The sequence below is a fragment of the Scyliorhinus canicula genome, chromosome 2 (assembly GCF_902713615.1).
Source record: "Scyliorhinus canicula chromosome 2, sScyCan1.1, whole genome shotgun sequence".
NCBI lineage: Eukaryota > Metazoa > Chordata > Chondrichthyes > Carcharhiniformes > Scyliorhinidae > Scyliorhinus > Scyliorhinus canicula.
In genome coordinates this window covers 85,482,553-85,494,786 of record NC_052147.1, presented here as the reverse complement: position 1 = coordinate 85,494,786, position 12,234 = coordinate 85,482,553, and the positions used below count along the sequence as shown (strand labels likewise).

The window sequence follows — 12,234 nt, the reverse complement described above, 5'->3', positions numbered from 1 at the left end:
ACTTACTGTAATCCATGTAATGCACTGCATTATAATGGGTGATCTTCACTTATATTTCTTTACATCCTTTCGGAGAACCTTTCCGGACTAGTTCTCGTGCTTTGGTTTGAAACTTTTGCAGTCATTGTAGCTTCCTGCAGTAATAGTCTCCTGACTTGTTCCTCCTGTCACTCCAGGAAAGGAAGTTCTTCAAAGCCCTGTTTGGAAAAGTAAGTTTGAATGCCTAGTCTTCTGTTGATACATTAAGGGGTTACACCACTATGTTTATATGTGAGACAGTAACTTTCAATGTACCATCTGATTGGCTAAGATTTCATAAAACTGTTCAGTTATAAACTGAACTTTTGAATGAGTGGTTTGCAGTTTTTTCATTCACTGACCTAGAATAGTTTGCTTCAAGTTGATCTGTGTGATGTGATTATAAAGTTTGTTTTGCTATAGTGACTGTTTTTTAACTATGCATGTGCTTATGTTTGGGGAGGAATGTGCTTTAGGCTCAAGAAGTAAACAATTAACTTGGTTCCTTAAAAAATAGAGTGGACCACGATTTGGTAGTTCTTCCCTATCAGCTTTGAAGAGTGATATATTAAAATGTGTTGATTAAAATGTGTCACCGAAATGAAAAACCTCAGGAATGCTTCAGCCATCATTTGTTTTAAAAAGCTGCACAGCGTCTTCATCCTTGGATATAAGATGATGTGCTGCAACTACAGAAATCTTTGTTTTTTGTTCATGGATCGTGGGCATTGCAGGCTGCACCAGCGTTTATTGCCCATCCCTAATTGCCCTTGAGGGGCAGTTAAGAGTCAGCCACATTGCTGTGGGTCTGGAGTCACATGTAGGCCAGACCAGGTACAGGTAATGATGGCAGATTTCCTTTCCTAAAGGACATCAGTGAACCAGATGGGTTTTTACAACAATCGGCAATGATTTCATGGTCATCATTAGACCCTTCATTCCAGATTTTTATAGAGTTTAAATTCCTTCACCTGGTGGAATTCGAACCGGGGTCCCCAGATCATCACCCTAGGTCTCTGGATTACTACCACCACCTCCCCCAACATTACTGAAATGACAATGAGTCACAGATTAACAAAGTGCTTGGGTTCTTGCCAGGGCACAATTTTCATCAGGATTCTTTACTGATATACGTTTAAAGGTGGCTTGACTTCTCGAAGGCTAAGTCTGTTAGGGAGCCAGCATTGCATTGCCCAGAGCAGCTGTACAGACTTTACATGTGGATGGTCCATGGTGTAACACATTGGACTGAACTTAGACTCCCAAAAATTGTTGGATTGGGGTTGTGTCGGACGTTAAATGCAAAAAAAGAACCTTTACTGCGAAAGAAACTCACCGAGATCACCCAGTAGCTTCACTTTTAATGAAGGCAGGATGAGGGGTGGGTGACCATGTTAGCCAATGAGACTTCTCATCTTTTTAACAGTTCTCTATTTTTAACCACCAGTGAACAGGTTATCCAAATCTTGGAAAATTCTGTGGCTGGAAGAAGGTGGAAAGGCCTGAATGCACAAAATTTACAGCATTGTATGTGAGTCTAAGGTGCTTCCTCTAGATTCAACAAACTACTCTGGAAACTACATTTCCCGTGCACCCAGCCGAACCATCTCTCCTTGGCAATATAAAGTTGTTCAATCACCCCGTCTGTGGGTGAGAACCCCACAGAAAAACGTTTAAAGGAAGCTTGCAGTCAATCTGGCAAGACATTCACAACATTACCTTCCTCTAATGAGCATGGTGACTAGGATTTGGTGGGGGTTAGGACCCAGACAGCAGGATGGCTCAGAAGGTGGTGAACCTGTGGAATTCTCTACCACAGAATGCTGTGGAGGCCAAGTCACTGAACATATTTAAGAAGAAAATAGATTTCTGTTCTCTAAAGGCGTCAAGGGATACGGGGAGAGTGCGGGTGTCTGGTGTTGAAATAGAGGATTAACCATGGTTATGTTGAATAGCAAGAGGAGCAAGCTCAAAAGGCTGAATGACCTACTCCTTATTTTCTATGTTTCAAGTTTATGGAGGATAGAATTTGGAGGCTAGCCAGGAGTCCTTGGAATTGTCAAATCCTGAGGTAACAAATGAGCTGAGTCACGCAGAGCTGGGAAATGTTATCGAGGTGGAAATAGGCAGTTTTAGTGATGCCATGGGTATGTGCGGTCCTGGGAAGGTGACCTCCGGGTCAAATGTGACACCAAGGTTACCAGCACACTGGTTTCGCTGGAAGATTGCCAAGGAGAAGGATGGAGTCGGTGGCTAGGGAACCAAAGATAATGGCTTTGTTCTTCCTCTTATTCAATTGGAGGAAATTGCTATTCCTCCAGTTATGGATGTTGGACAAGCATTTGACAATTTAGAGATGGTCGGGTGTTGAAGGAGGTGGTATTAGATAGGTGTTATCAGCGTACATTTGGAAGCTAATGCTGTGTATTTGGATGATGTAGCGGGCGGGCGGTTCCAGGATTTTGACCCCGTGACAGTGAATGAACAATAACATATTTCCACCTCAGAATGGTGAGTAACGGGTGGTGTTCCCAGATATCTGCTATCCATGTCCTTCTGGAGCAACATGTAGATTAGAAATAAGAGTGAGTCAAGGAAAGATTATCGAGGGCCTTCTGAGGTACTGGTACAGGAGTGGAAAGGGAAGCCATTGTCATGATCTTTAGCTATTTGGTATTTACAGCATATTGGAGACCATTCGGACCATCATGTCTGCACCCAAACAAGCAACCTAGCTAGTCCCATTCCCCAGCCCTACCTCTGTCCGGAGTGGGGGGGGGGGGGAGGGAAGAGAGAGTTCCAGAAGATCCACTTACATACTTTGCTCGATATTGGAATACATATATAATCGGGTACATTGGTGTTCTCTTCACTCGGGTTATTTTTCTTTTTGGTGCATATTTCTCCCCTTTGTCAGATTTGAGGTTATCCTAAAGATTAAAACTGAGAAATCCAACTTGGAATTTCCAGGTAAGGATTTGCCCAGCAAATGTCCAGAATAGCTATCTTCCTCTGGACAAATGCCCTGCCCTGGGAACCTACTGAAATGCAATATAAATTACAAACTTTGCATTGTTTCCCTCAGGAACTACTAATTAATAATAGCCAATAGTTACCCAGAAAAAGTTAAAATTAAAACCAGAATCGTCTAACTTTTGGGGACCTATTTTAAACACCCAGACTGTCACCACAAGTCTCCTCCCCCCCAGTACCCTCCCCCTTCACAGTATCCAGTATCCCCCCCCAACCCTGCCCCTAACCTCCGTTCACCGCGCAGGCCTGACCTGACCGTACCCAACCCTGCCCCCCCCCCCCCCCCCCCCCCAACGCCCCCAAGCCCTGGATCCTCTGACCCCTCTCACCTCCCAACATCATCAATTTCCCGACCCTTCCAATCCCCCCACCCTCCTTGACTTACAACCTCCCCCCAACTTATTACCCAACCTCCCCAGCCCCTCTGACACCCCCGCTATCCACTGATCTTAGACTCTTACCTTCTCCTTGCCTGCCAATTTCACTGGGCCCTTTAAACTTGGGCTTTATGGAAGCTATTAGAATTTTACAAAAAGTGGGGGGGGGGGGGGGGCATAACCTCCTTGAATCCATCAGAGCTGGACTGTGTTGGGGCTTGCGAGGAGACTTTGGATGCAGGCCCCAAGCAGTTCTGTTGATCAAAAGTGTCAGTTGAGGGCCGGTAATTCTATCAGGCCATCTCTTTCCGACACTGGTAAGAAGTCATGGCCCATGGTGTTCTTCAGTTTTCCCCTCAAATACAAACCTATGTCCTTTGTATTTTACAAATTGACTGATTATTTCTCTAAATGTTGCATTATCTGAATATTTCCCCACTTCTTATCCTGTTTATAAATCTCCTCTTTTCAAAGTGATGGCTCCTGCCAGAATAGGATTCCACAAGGGCCAGCAGCAATTGTGCTGTGATTGTTCATCCCATTGTCCTGAATTCAGTTACTTAGCTTCTTCCTTAGCCTTGGGACCACTCCTTCTCCACACAAAACTGATTGACCAGAAGCGAGAAAAATAGAGTTGAAAACAGTTTTTCTCAATTGATTGCTGCTGTTTGTTGGACAGTTGTGGCTTTGCCTCCAGTGTTGATAGGCTTCTCCTTTCAGTACATGATCTTTGCAAAGGATCAATTTCTTAGGTAAAGTCACTCTTTGGTTGACATGAATTCTCCCAAAGTGTTTGTTTAGTTCCCCTCTCTTAGCATATAGGAGTGGAAGCTCATTTGCCGTGCCCCCCATTACCTAATGATGGGAAGCTCCAAATTGGAAATATTTCTCACTTTAGTCATTTTGTTACTCCAAAAGAGGGTGTACATAAATAATCTCTCCCACCTTTCATCTATGAGCACTGACCAGTGCACTGGACTGTGTAGTGTAAATATTTAAAACTGGAGTCGTGGGACTCTCATGAAGTTTAGGAGCTCATTAGATTTCTTGATTTGATTTTTTTCTTGCATTAAGGAACTTACTTGCAAATTATTTTTGTTGCCATATTTTTAAAGGAAGGTTCTCTGCAAGAATAGCACTATTTTTCCTCCAGATAACTGATAATGTTAGGTTAGGATTCCTGTGAGCGTGAAGTTTCTATGGGTGTGTTAATCTTTGAAGAGCTGTTGTGAAAACACTCGCATATTGTCAGGGCTTAGATGGAAGTCATTAAAATTGAATTTATCAATTGCAACGAACAGGAGCCCGTGGATAGAAGTCACTTTGTCTGACCTGCTGTCAGATGGTGAGTAATGTTCCTTTCTAATATAATTGAGCTAAACTTTATAAATGCTTTTAAATTGCAGAATGAACCTTAAAGCTAAATTAACTTAAGTGTGTGAGCAGTGTGGATTTAAAATTGAATTGTTTCCCCAGTGGCAGAAAAACTGCCAGCCATTTTAGTGGTGTAACTCCTTAAGAGGCAGTTTACCGAAGCTTCTAGTTTATTTTTTATTCTGGTTTAATAATAGGGAGTGAGATCAGTGCTGTGTGTGTTTAATGGTGTGGGTTTCCTTTTCCTTCAGTGCCTTGAAGCTATGGTGTTCAGCTACTCTGTGTGCTGGGCTATCTGGCAATGGAATCTGATCTCCCTCACTGCTCTTCTTGCTTATGGCTTTGCTGATTTTTTCCCCTTTGGATACATTGGTTCATTAAGCTGCTTAACTAAATCTTTGTTTTTTCCCTCTTCTTAAGACTGGGAAGAAGCCAGTTAAGGCTGTATTGTGGGTTTCAGCAGATGGATTGCGAGTGGTGGATGAGAAAACAAAGGTCAGTTTACTATTCTATTTGCCCCTCTACCATGATTAGCTTTAATTTTAAAAAACTTTTATTGTGGCATTGGTTTGTAATTTCGGCAAGTAATTATCAACATTATTTTATCCTGCGGCTCTTTAAAATCAAAAGATAATTAATTTTCCAAATTTCCAAACTCACAATCATTTATTTTCCTCTGGTACTCATTGCAGGAGCAGATGATGTTTTGATTTCGAGCTAGAGAAGCTTAGGTGGAGAAAATGAAATTTTGAAATTACATTGCTGAGACCCAGGCTATTAGAATAGATGGCATTGAGGTGCGTAGGGAAGAAGTGTTGGCAATTTGGACAAGGTGAAAATAGATAAGTCCCCGGGGCCGGATGGGATTTATCCTAGGATTCTCTGGGAAGCCAGGGAAGAGATTGCTGAGCCTTTGGCTTTGATTTTTAGGTCATCATTGGCTACAGGAATAGTGCCAGAGGACTGGAGGATAGCAAATGTGGTCCCTTTGTTCAAGAAGGGGAGTAGAGATAACCCCGGTAACTATAGGCCGGTGAGCCTAACGTCTGTGGTGGGTAAAGTCTTGGAGAGGATTATAAAAGATACGATTTATAATCATCTAGATAGGAATAATATGATTAGGGACAGTCGGCATGGTTTTGTGAAGGGTAGGTCATGCCTCACAAACCTTATCGAGTTCTTTGAGAAGGTGACTGAACAGGTAGACGAGGGTAGAGCAGTTGATGTGGTGTATATGGATTTCAGTAAAGCGTTTGATAAGGTTCCCCACGGTCGTCTATTGCAGAAAATACGGAGGCTGGGGATTGAGGGTGATTTAGAGATGTGGATTAGAAATTGGCTAGTTGAAAGAAGACAGAGAGTGGTAGTTGATGGGAAATGTTCAGAATGGAGTTCAGTTACGAGTGGCGTACCACAAGGATCTGTTCTGGGGCCGTTGCTGTTTGTCATTTTTATAAATGACCTAGAGGAGGGCGCAGACGGATGGGTGAGTAAATTTGCAGATGACACTAAAGTCGGTGGAGTTGTAGACAGTGCGGAAGGATGTTGCAAGTTACAGAGGGACATAGATAAGCTGCAGAGCTGGGCTGAGAGGTGGCAAATGGAGTTTAATGTGGAGAAGTGTGAGGTGATTCACTTTGGAAAGAATAACAGGAATGCGGAATATTTGGCTAATGGTAAAATTCTTGGTAGTGTGGATGAGCAGAGGGATCTCGGTGTCCATGTACATAGATCCCTGAAAGTTGCCACCCAGGTTGATAGGGTTGTGAAGAAGGCCTATGGTGTGTTGGCCTTTATTGGTAGAGGGATTGAGTTCCGGAGCCATGAGGTCATGTTGCAGTTGTACAAAACTCTAGTACGGCCGCATTTGGAGTATTGCGTACAGTTCTGGTCGCCTCATTATAGGAAGGACGTGGAAGCTTTGGAACGGGTGCAGAGGAGATTTACCAGGATGTTGCCTGGTATGGAGGGAAAATCTTATGAGGAAAGGCTGATGGACTTGAGGTTGTTTTCGTTAGAGAGAAGAAGGTTAAGAGGTGACTTAATAGAGGCATACAAAATGATCAGAGGGTTAGATAGGGTGGACAGCGAGAGCCTTCTCCCGTGGATGGAGGTGGCTAGCACGAGGGGACATAGCCTTAAATTGAGGGGTAATAGATATAGGACAGAGGTCAGAGGTGGGTTTTTTACGCAAAGAGTGGTGAGGCCGTGGAATGCCCTACCTGCAACAGTAGTGAACACTCCAACATTGAGGGCATTTAAAAATTTATTGGATAAGCATATGGATGATAAGGGCATAGTGTAGGTTAGATGGCCTTTAGATTTTTTCCATGTCGGTGCAACATCGAGGGCCGAAGGGCCTGTACTGCGCTGTATAGTTCTATGTTCTATGTTCTATTGCTGGTTTTGTTTATGAATTATGACAATATCATTTACACAATGTTTGTCCAACAGGCGGCCCATGGGCCGGGGTCTGGCCTACCACAGGATGTTATTATGTCCGTAAACTAATGTTGAAAATGCATACAAGTAGTAGTAAGTGGAAGCGACAGACTCTGTAAAGTGCTGCTCCACTAATCATAGGCGGGTTCTTTACCATGTTGACTGAGAGCAGACTCATTGATGAGTCTATCAGCAGCAAACGCTGGAGAGAAACAGTCTGTGATGGAGCAAGGAGTAATGCGAGATCAGTAGTGGCACCCAGCCAGAGGAGAGGAGCAGCGGCAAGGGAATGGTTCCAGCGAGGGAGAAATATTCAGGGAGCAGCTATAGCGGGGTACAAGTGTTGAGGGAACGGCTATAGTGAGAGGTGTTGAGGGAGCACCTACAGCAGGTAGGAAGTGTTGAGGGAGCAGCAACAGCGGGTAGGAAGTGTTGAGGGAGCAGCTACAGCGGGTAGGAAATGTTGAGGGAATGGCTACAGCAGGTAGGAAGTGTTGAGGGAGCAGAGGGGGAGAAGTGCTGATTGAACAGCGGAGGAGAAGTGTCGAGGGAGCAGAGGGGGAGAAGTGTGAAGGGTGTTAAGGGAATGGCTACAGCGAGGAAGGAGTGTTGAGGGAGCGGCTACGGCTGGTGGAGGTATTGAGGAATGGATACAGCGAGAGAGAAGTGTTTTAGGGAGCAGCTACAGTGGGTGGGAAGTGTTGAGGGAGCGGCTACAGCGGGGGGAGAAGTGTTGAGGGAGCAGCGGGGGAGAAGTGTTGAGGGAGCAGCGGGGGAGAAGTGTTGACGGAGCAGCGGGGGAGAAGTGTTGAGGGAGCAGCGGGGGAGAAGTGTTGGGGGGGCAGCGGGGGAGAAGTGTAGGGGGAGCAGAGGGGGAGAATTGTTGGGGAGAAGTGTTGGGGGAGCAGAGGGGGAGAAGTGTTAAGGGTGAAGGGTGTTAAGGGAATGGCTACAGCGAGGAAGGAGTGTTGAGGGAGCGGCTACGGCTGGTGGAGGTATTGAGGAATGGATACAGCAAGAGGGAAGTGTTTTAGGGAGCAGCTACAGTGGGTGGGAAGTGTTGAGGGAGCGGCTACAGCGGGGGGAAAAGTGTTGAGAGAGCAGCGGGGGAGAAGTGTTGAGGGAGCAGCGGGGGCAAAGTTGAGGGAGCAGAGGGGGAGAAATGTTGGGGAGCAATGGGGGCAAAGTGTTGAGGGAGCACAGGGGGAGAAGTGTTGAGGGAGCAGAGGGGGAGAAGTGTTGAGGGAGCAGAGGGGGAGAAGTGTTAAGGGAGCAGCGGGAAAGGTGTTGAGGGAGCAGCGGGGAGAAGTGTTGAGGGAACAGCGGGGGAGAAGTGTTGGAGCAGCGGGGGAGAAGTGTTGGGGGAGCAGCGGGGGAGAAGTGTTGAGGGAACAGCGGGGGAGAAGTGTTGGGGGAGCAGCGGGGGAGAAGTGTTGAGGGAGCAGCGGGGGGCGAAGTGTTGAGGGAGCAGCGGGGGAGAAGTGTTGGGGTAGCAGCGGGGGAGAAGTGTTGAGGGAGCAGAGGGTGGCGAAGTGTTGAGGGAGCAGCGGGGGAGAAGTGTTGAGGGAACAGCGGGGGAGAAGTGATGAGGGAGCAGCAGGGTGAGAAGAGTTGGGGGAGCAATGGGGGAAAAGTGTTGAGGGAGCAGCGGGGGAGAAGTGTTGAGGGAGCAGAGGGGGGCGAAGTGTTGAGGGAGCAGCGGGGGAGAAGTGATGAGGGAGCAGCAGGGTGAGAAGTGTTGGGGGAGTAATGGGGGAGAAGTGTTGAGGGAGCAGCGGGGGAGAAGTGTTGAGGGAGCAGAGGGGGGCGAAGTGTTGAGGGAGCAGCGGGGGGCGAAGTGTTGAGGGAGCAGCGGGGGAGAAGTGTTGAGGGAGCAGAGGGGAGAAGTGTTGAGGGAGCAGCGGGGGAGAAGTGATGAGGGAGTAGCAGGGGAGGTGTTGATTGAACAGCGGGAGAGAAGTGTTGAGGGAGCAGCAGGGTGAGAAGTGTTGGAGTAATGGGGGAGAAGTGTTGAGGGAGCAGCGGGGGAGAAGTGTTGAGGGAGCAGCGGGGGAGAAGTGTTGAGGGAGCAGCGGGGGAGAAGTGTTGATTGAACAGCGGGAGAGAAGTGTTGAGGGAGCAGCAGGGTGAGAAGAGTTGGGAGAGCAATGGGGGCGAAGTGTTGAGGGAGCAGCGGGGGAGAAGTGTTGGGGAGCAGAGGGGGAGAAGTGTTGGGGGGGCAGCGGGGGAGAAGTGTTGAGGGAGCAGCGGGGGAGAAGTGTTGAGGGAGCAGCGGGGGAGAAGTGTTGAGGGAGCAGCGGGGGAGAAGTGTTGATTGAACAGCGGGAGAGAAGTGTTGAGGGAGCAGCAGGGTGAGAAGAGTTGGGAGAGCAATGGGGGCGAAGTGTTGAGGGAGCAGCGGGGGAGAAGTGTTGGGGAGCAGCGGGGGAGAAGTGTTGAGGGAGCAGAGGGGGCAAAGTGTTGAGGGAGCAGTGGGGGAGAAGTGTTGAGGGAGCAGCGGGGGAGGAGTGTTGAGGGAGCAGCGGGAGAGAAATGTTGAGGGAGCAGCGGGGGAGAAGTGTGGGATCAGATACAGCAGGGGAGAGTATTGGGGGAGAGGATGCGAGGGAGCCAATACAGAGGGGGAAAGGTGGTGAGCAAATGCATATGAGTGAGAGGCGACAAGGGAGCAGATAAAGCAGGGGAGGGGCAGAAGGGAAAGGATACCGCATGGAGGAAAGGTGGCGAACGATTGATTGTCGCTGAGGGAGCGGATACAGCAAGGGGGTGGATACACAATGGGCGATAGGCGATGAGGGTGCGGATGCTGCGGGGGGAGGTGGCAAGGGAGTGAATACCACCACCTCACTCGGGCCATCTGTTCCATGTTCCAGGTTGTCCTTCTACTTCTTATCTTTGTTCTGCATTAACACATTCTGATCTCTTAATGTGCCACTGTCAGCCATGATCACCACTATTTACATTCCCTCTATCCAGTTCTCTCTGATGAAGAGTCACCAGACTCGAAATATTAGCTCTGTTGTCTCGCCACAGCACGTCAGACCTGCTGAGGTTTTCCAGCATTTTCTATTTTGGTTGAGTGTTACATGTTGGGCAATAATCTTTATTTCACTTCCCAAATTCTTTGTAGCCACGAAGTCATTTTGAAGTATACTCACTGTTGTAATGTATCGCTGTTGTAATGTAGGAAGCACAGCCACCAAAGTGCGCACAGCAAGCTCCCACCAATGTCAGTGTGATAATGAACAAATAATTTGTTTAATTGATATTGATTGAGGATTTTTTTTTCATTCATGGGATGAGAGTGTCACCAGCAAGGCATTGTTGCCCATCTTGTAATTGATCTTGAGAAAGTTCTGGCGAGCCACATCCTTTGAACTGTTGTGGTCCATGTGGTCAAAGAGATATGTATAAAGCAGTGTTTTAATGGAGCAAACCAAGTTAAAGAGGTGAAAGGTTTAGTGGAAGTATTCCAGGCATTAAGACCTAGGCAACTGAAAGTGATTAAAATTGGGGATACTCAAAATGCTAAGGAGCACAGGTGCTCGAGGATTGTGAGATGGAGAAGATTATAGTAATGTGGAGAGGTGTGGCCATGGAGGGATTTGAAAATTAAGATGAGAATTTAAATAATTATGCTAATGTTAGAAGTGTTATTATTTAAAAATTGACCGATTACAATTTTTGACATAGCCTCAGCCACGTTTTGTGAGAGAGTCCCAGATTTCAGGTATATTCATTAGTTCATGAATGTTTATGCTGCATGGGCAATAAAGAAACTGATTAAAAAGATGGCTTCTGGACTTATTTAAATGAGTTGGGATGAATAGAAAATGGAAAACTAAATCTTCCCCCCTCAGCCAAAGCCATTCTCCTCCATCTGCTTTATGGGGGAATGTCTCTATTTCTGTGAACACTCAGTACATGTGCACTTTTAGAACCTTCTGCAAATTTCCCCAGACTTATGCAAAGCAATTCTTGAGCATTGATCCCTGTGAAGTGACTGACAGACAAAAATATGATTTGTAAATAGTAAACGGCATAAAGTTTATTATCTCATAATTACTTTTATTTCGTTCTTGGAATCATAGAATTTACAGTGCAGAAGGAGGCCATTCGGCCCATCGAGTCTACACCGACCCTTGAAAGAACACCCTACTTAAGCCCACACCTCCACCCTATCCCCGTAAACCAGTAACCTCACCTAACTTTGGACACTACAGGTAATTTGGTGTTGCCAATTCACCTAACCCACATATCTTTGGACTGTGGGAGGAAACCGGAGCACCCGGAGGAAACCCACACAGACACGGGGAGAAGGTGCAGAGTCTGCACAGACCGTGACCCAAGCCCTGCTGCTGCGAAGCAACAGTGCTAACCATTGTGCTACCATGCTGCCTAATTCTTATAAATTTAGTTTCAAATATTGAAACGTGTAAATTGTAATCCTCACTTTACTTAGTGTATGAACCCTATAAGATTCCCTCAGTAACTCCAAATTATGTTCATTGTGTTCAACTAAGGCTCGATCTGCTCTCTCTGGTGGATGTTAAAGATCCCATGAAGCTATTTTGAAAAATTGCATGGCTGTTAGCCTTGATGCCATGACCAATATATCTCCCTCAGCCAACATCACTGGATCAGTTAGCTGGTCTTTACTGCACTGTGCTTTGTGGGATCTTGCTGTGTGTAAATTGGCTGCCACATTTCTTACATTACAACAGTGCAGATACTGTCAGCTGCAAATCACTTTCATACATCTAGTGCTCATGAAAAGTGCTGTGTAAATGCAATTCATTTTGTACCTAGCAAGCTGTGTACATGCTTACAATGATGTACTTGCAAGTTGCAACAGCAGAAATTGAATCGTTTCCCCTCAGGAGGGGAAAGAATGCTGTGAAGTGTGGTGGTGCTGCAGCAGGAAGAGGGGTTGAGATGCAAATAGCAGAATATTTAAAGTTGATGAAAGGAGAAATCCTTAGAAGAGTCA

The 12,234-nt window shown here is 46.3% G+C and overlaps 1 protein-coding gene across 12 annotated transcripts in view; it reads left to right on the top strand.

Moving 5' to 3' along the window:
- Positions 1 to 12,234, top strand: part of numb (NUMB endocytic adaptor protein) — a 289,476-nt gene that overhangs the window by 218,679 nt on the left and 58,563 nt on the right. For 5 of the 12 annotated variants that reach the window (XM_038781878.1, XM_038781842.1, XM_038781869.1 and 2 more), the window contains exons 4-5: positions 174 to 209; positions 5,223 to 5,297. In XM_038781878.1, coding sequence (XP_038637806.1) covers positions 174 to 209; positions 5,223 to 5,297 — 111 coding nt within the window. The remainder of the gene's footprint in view (positions 1 to 173; positions 210 to 5,222; positions 5,298 to 12,234) is intronic. The other 7 variants (XM_038781913.1, XM_038781896.1, XM_038781860.1 and 4 more) reach the window with 2 other exon arrangements.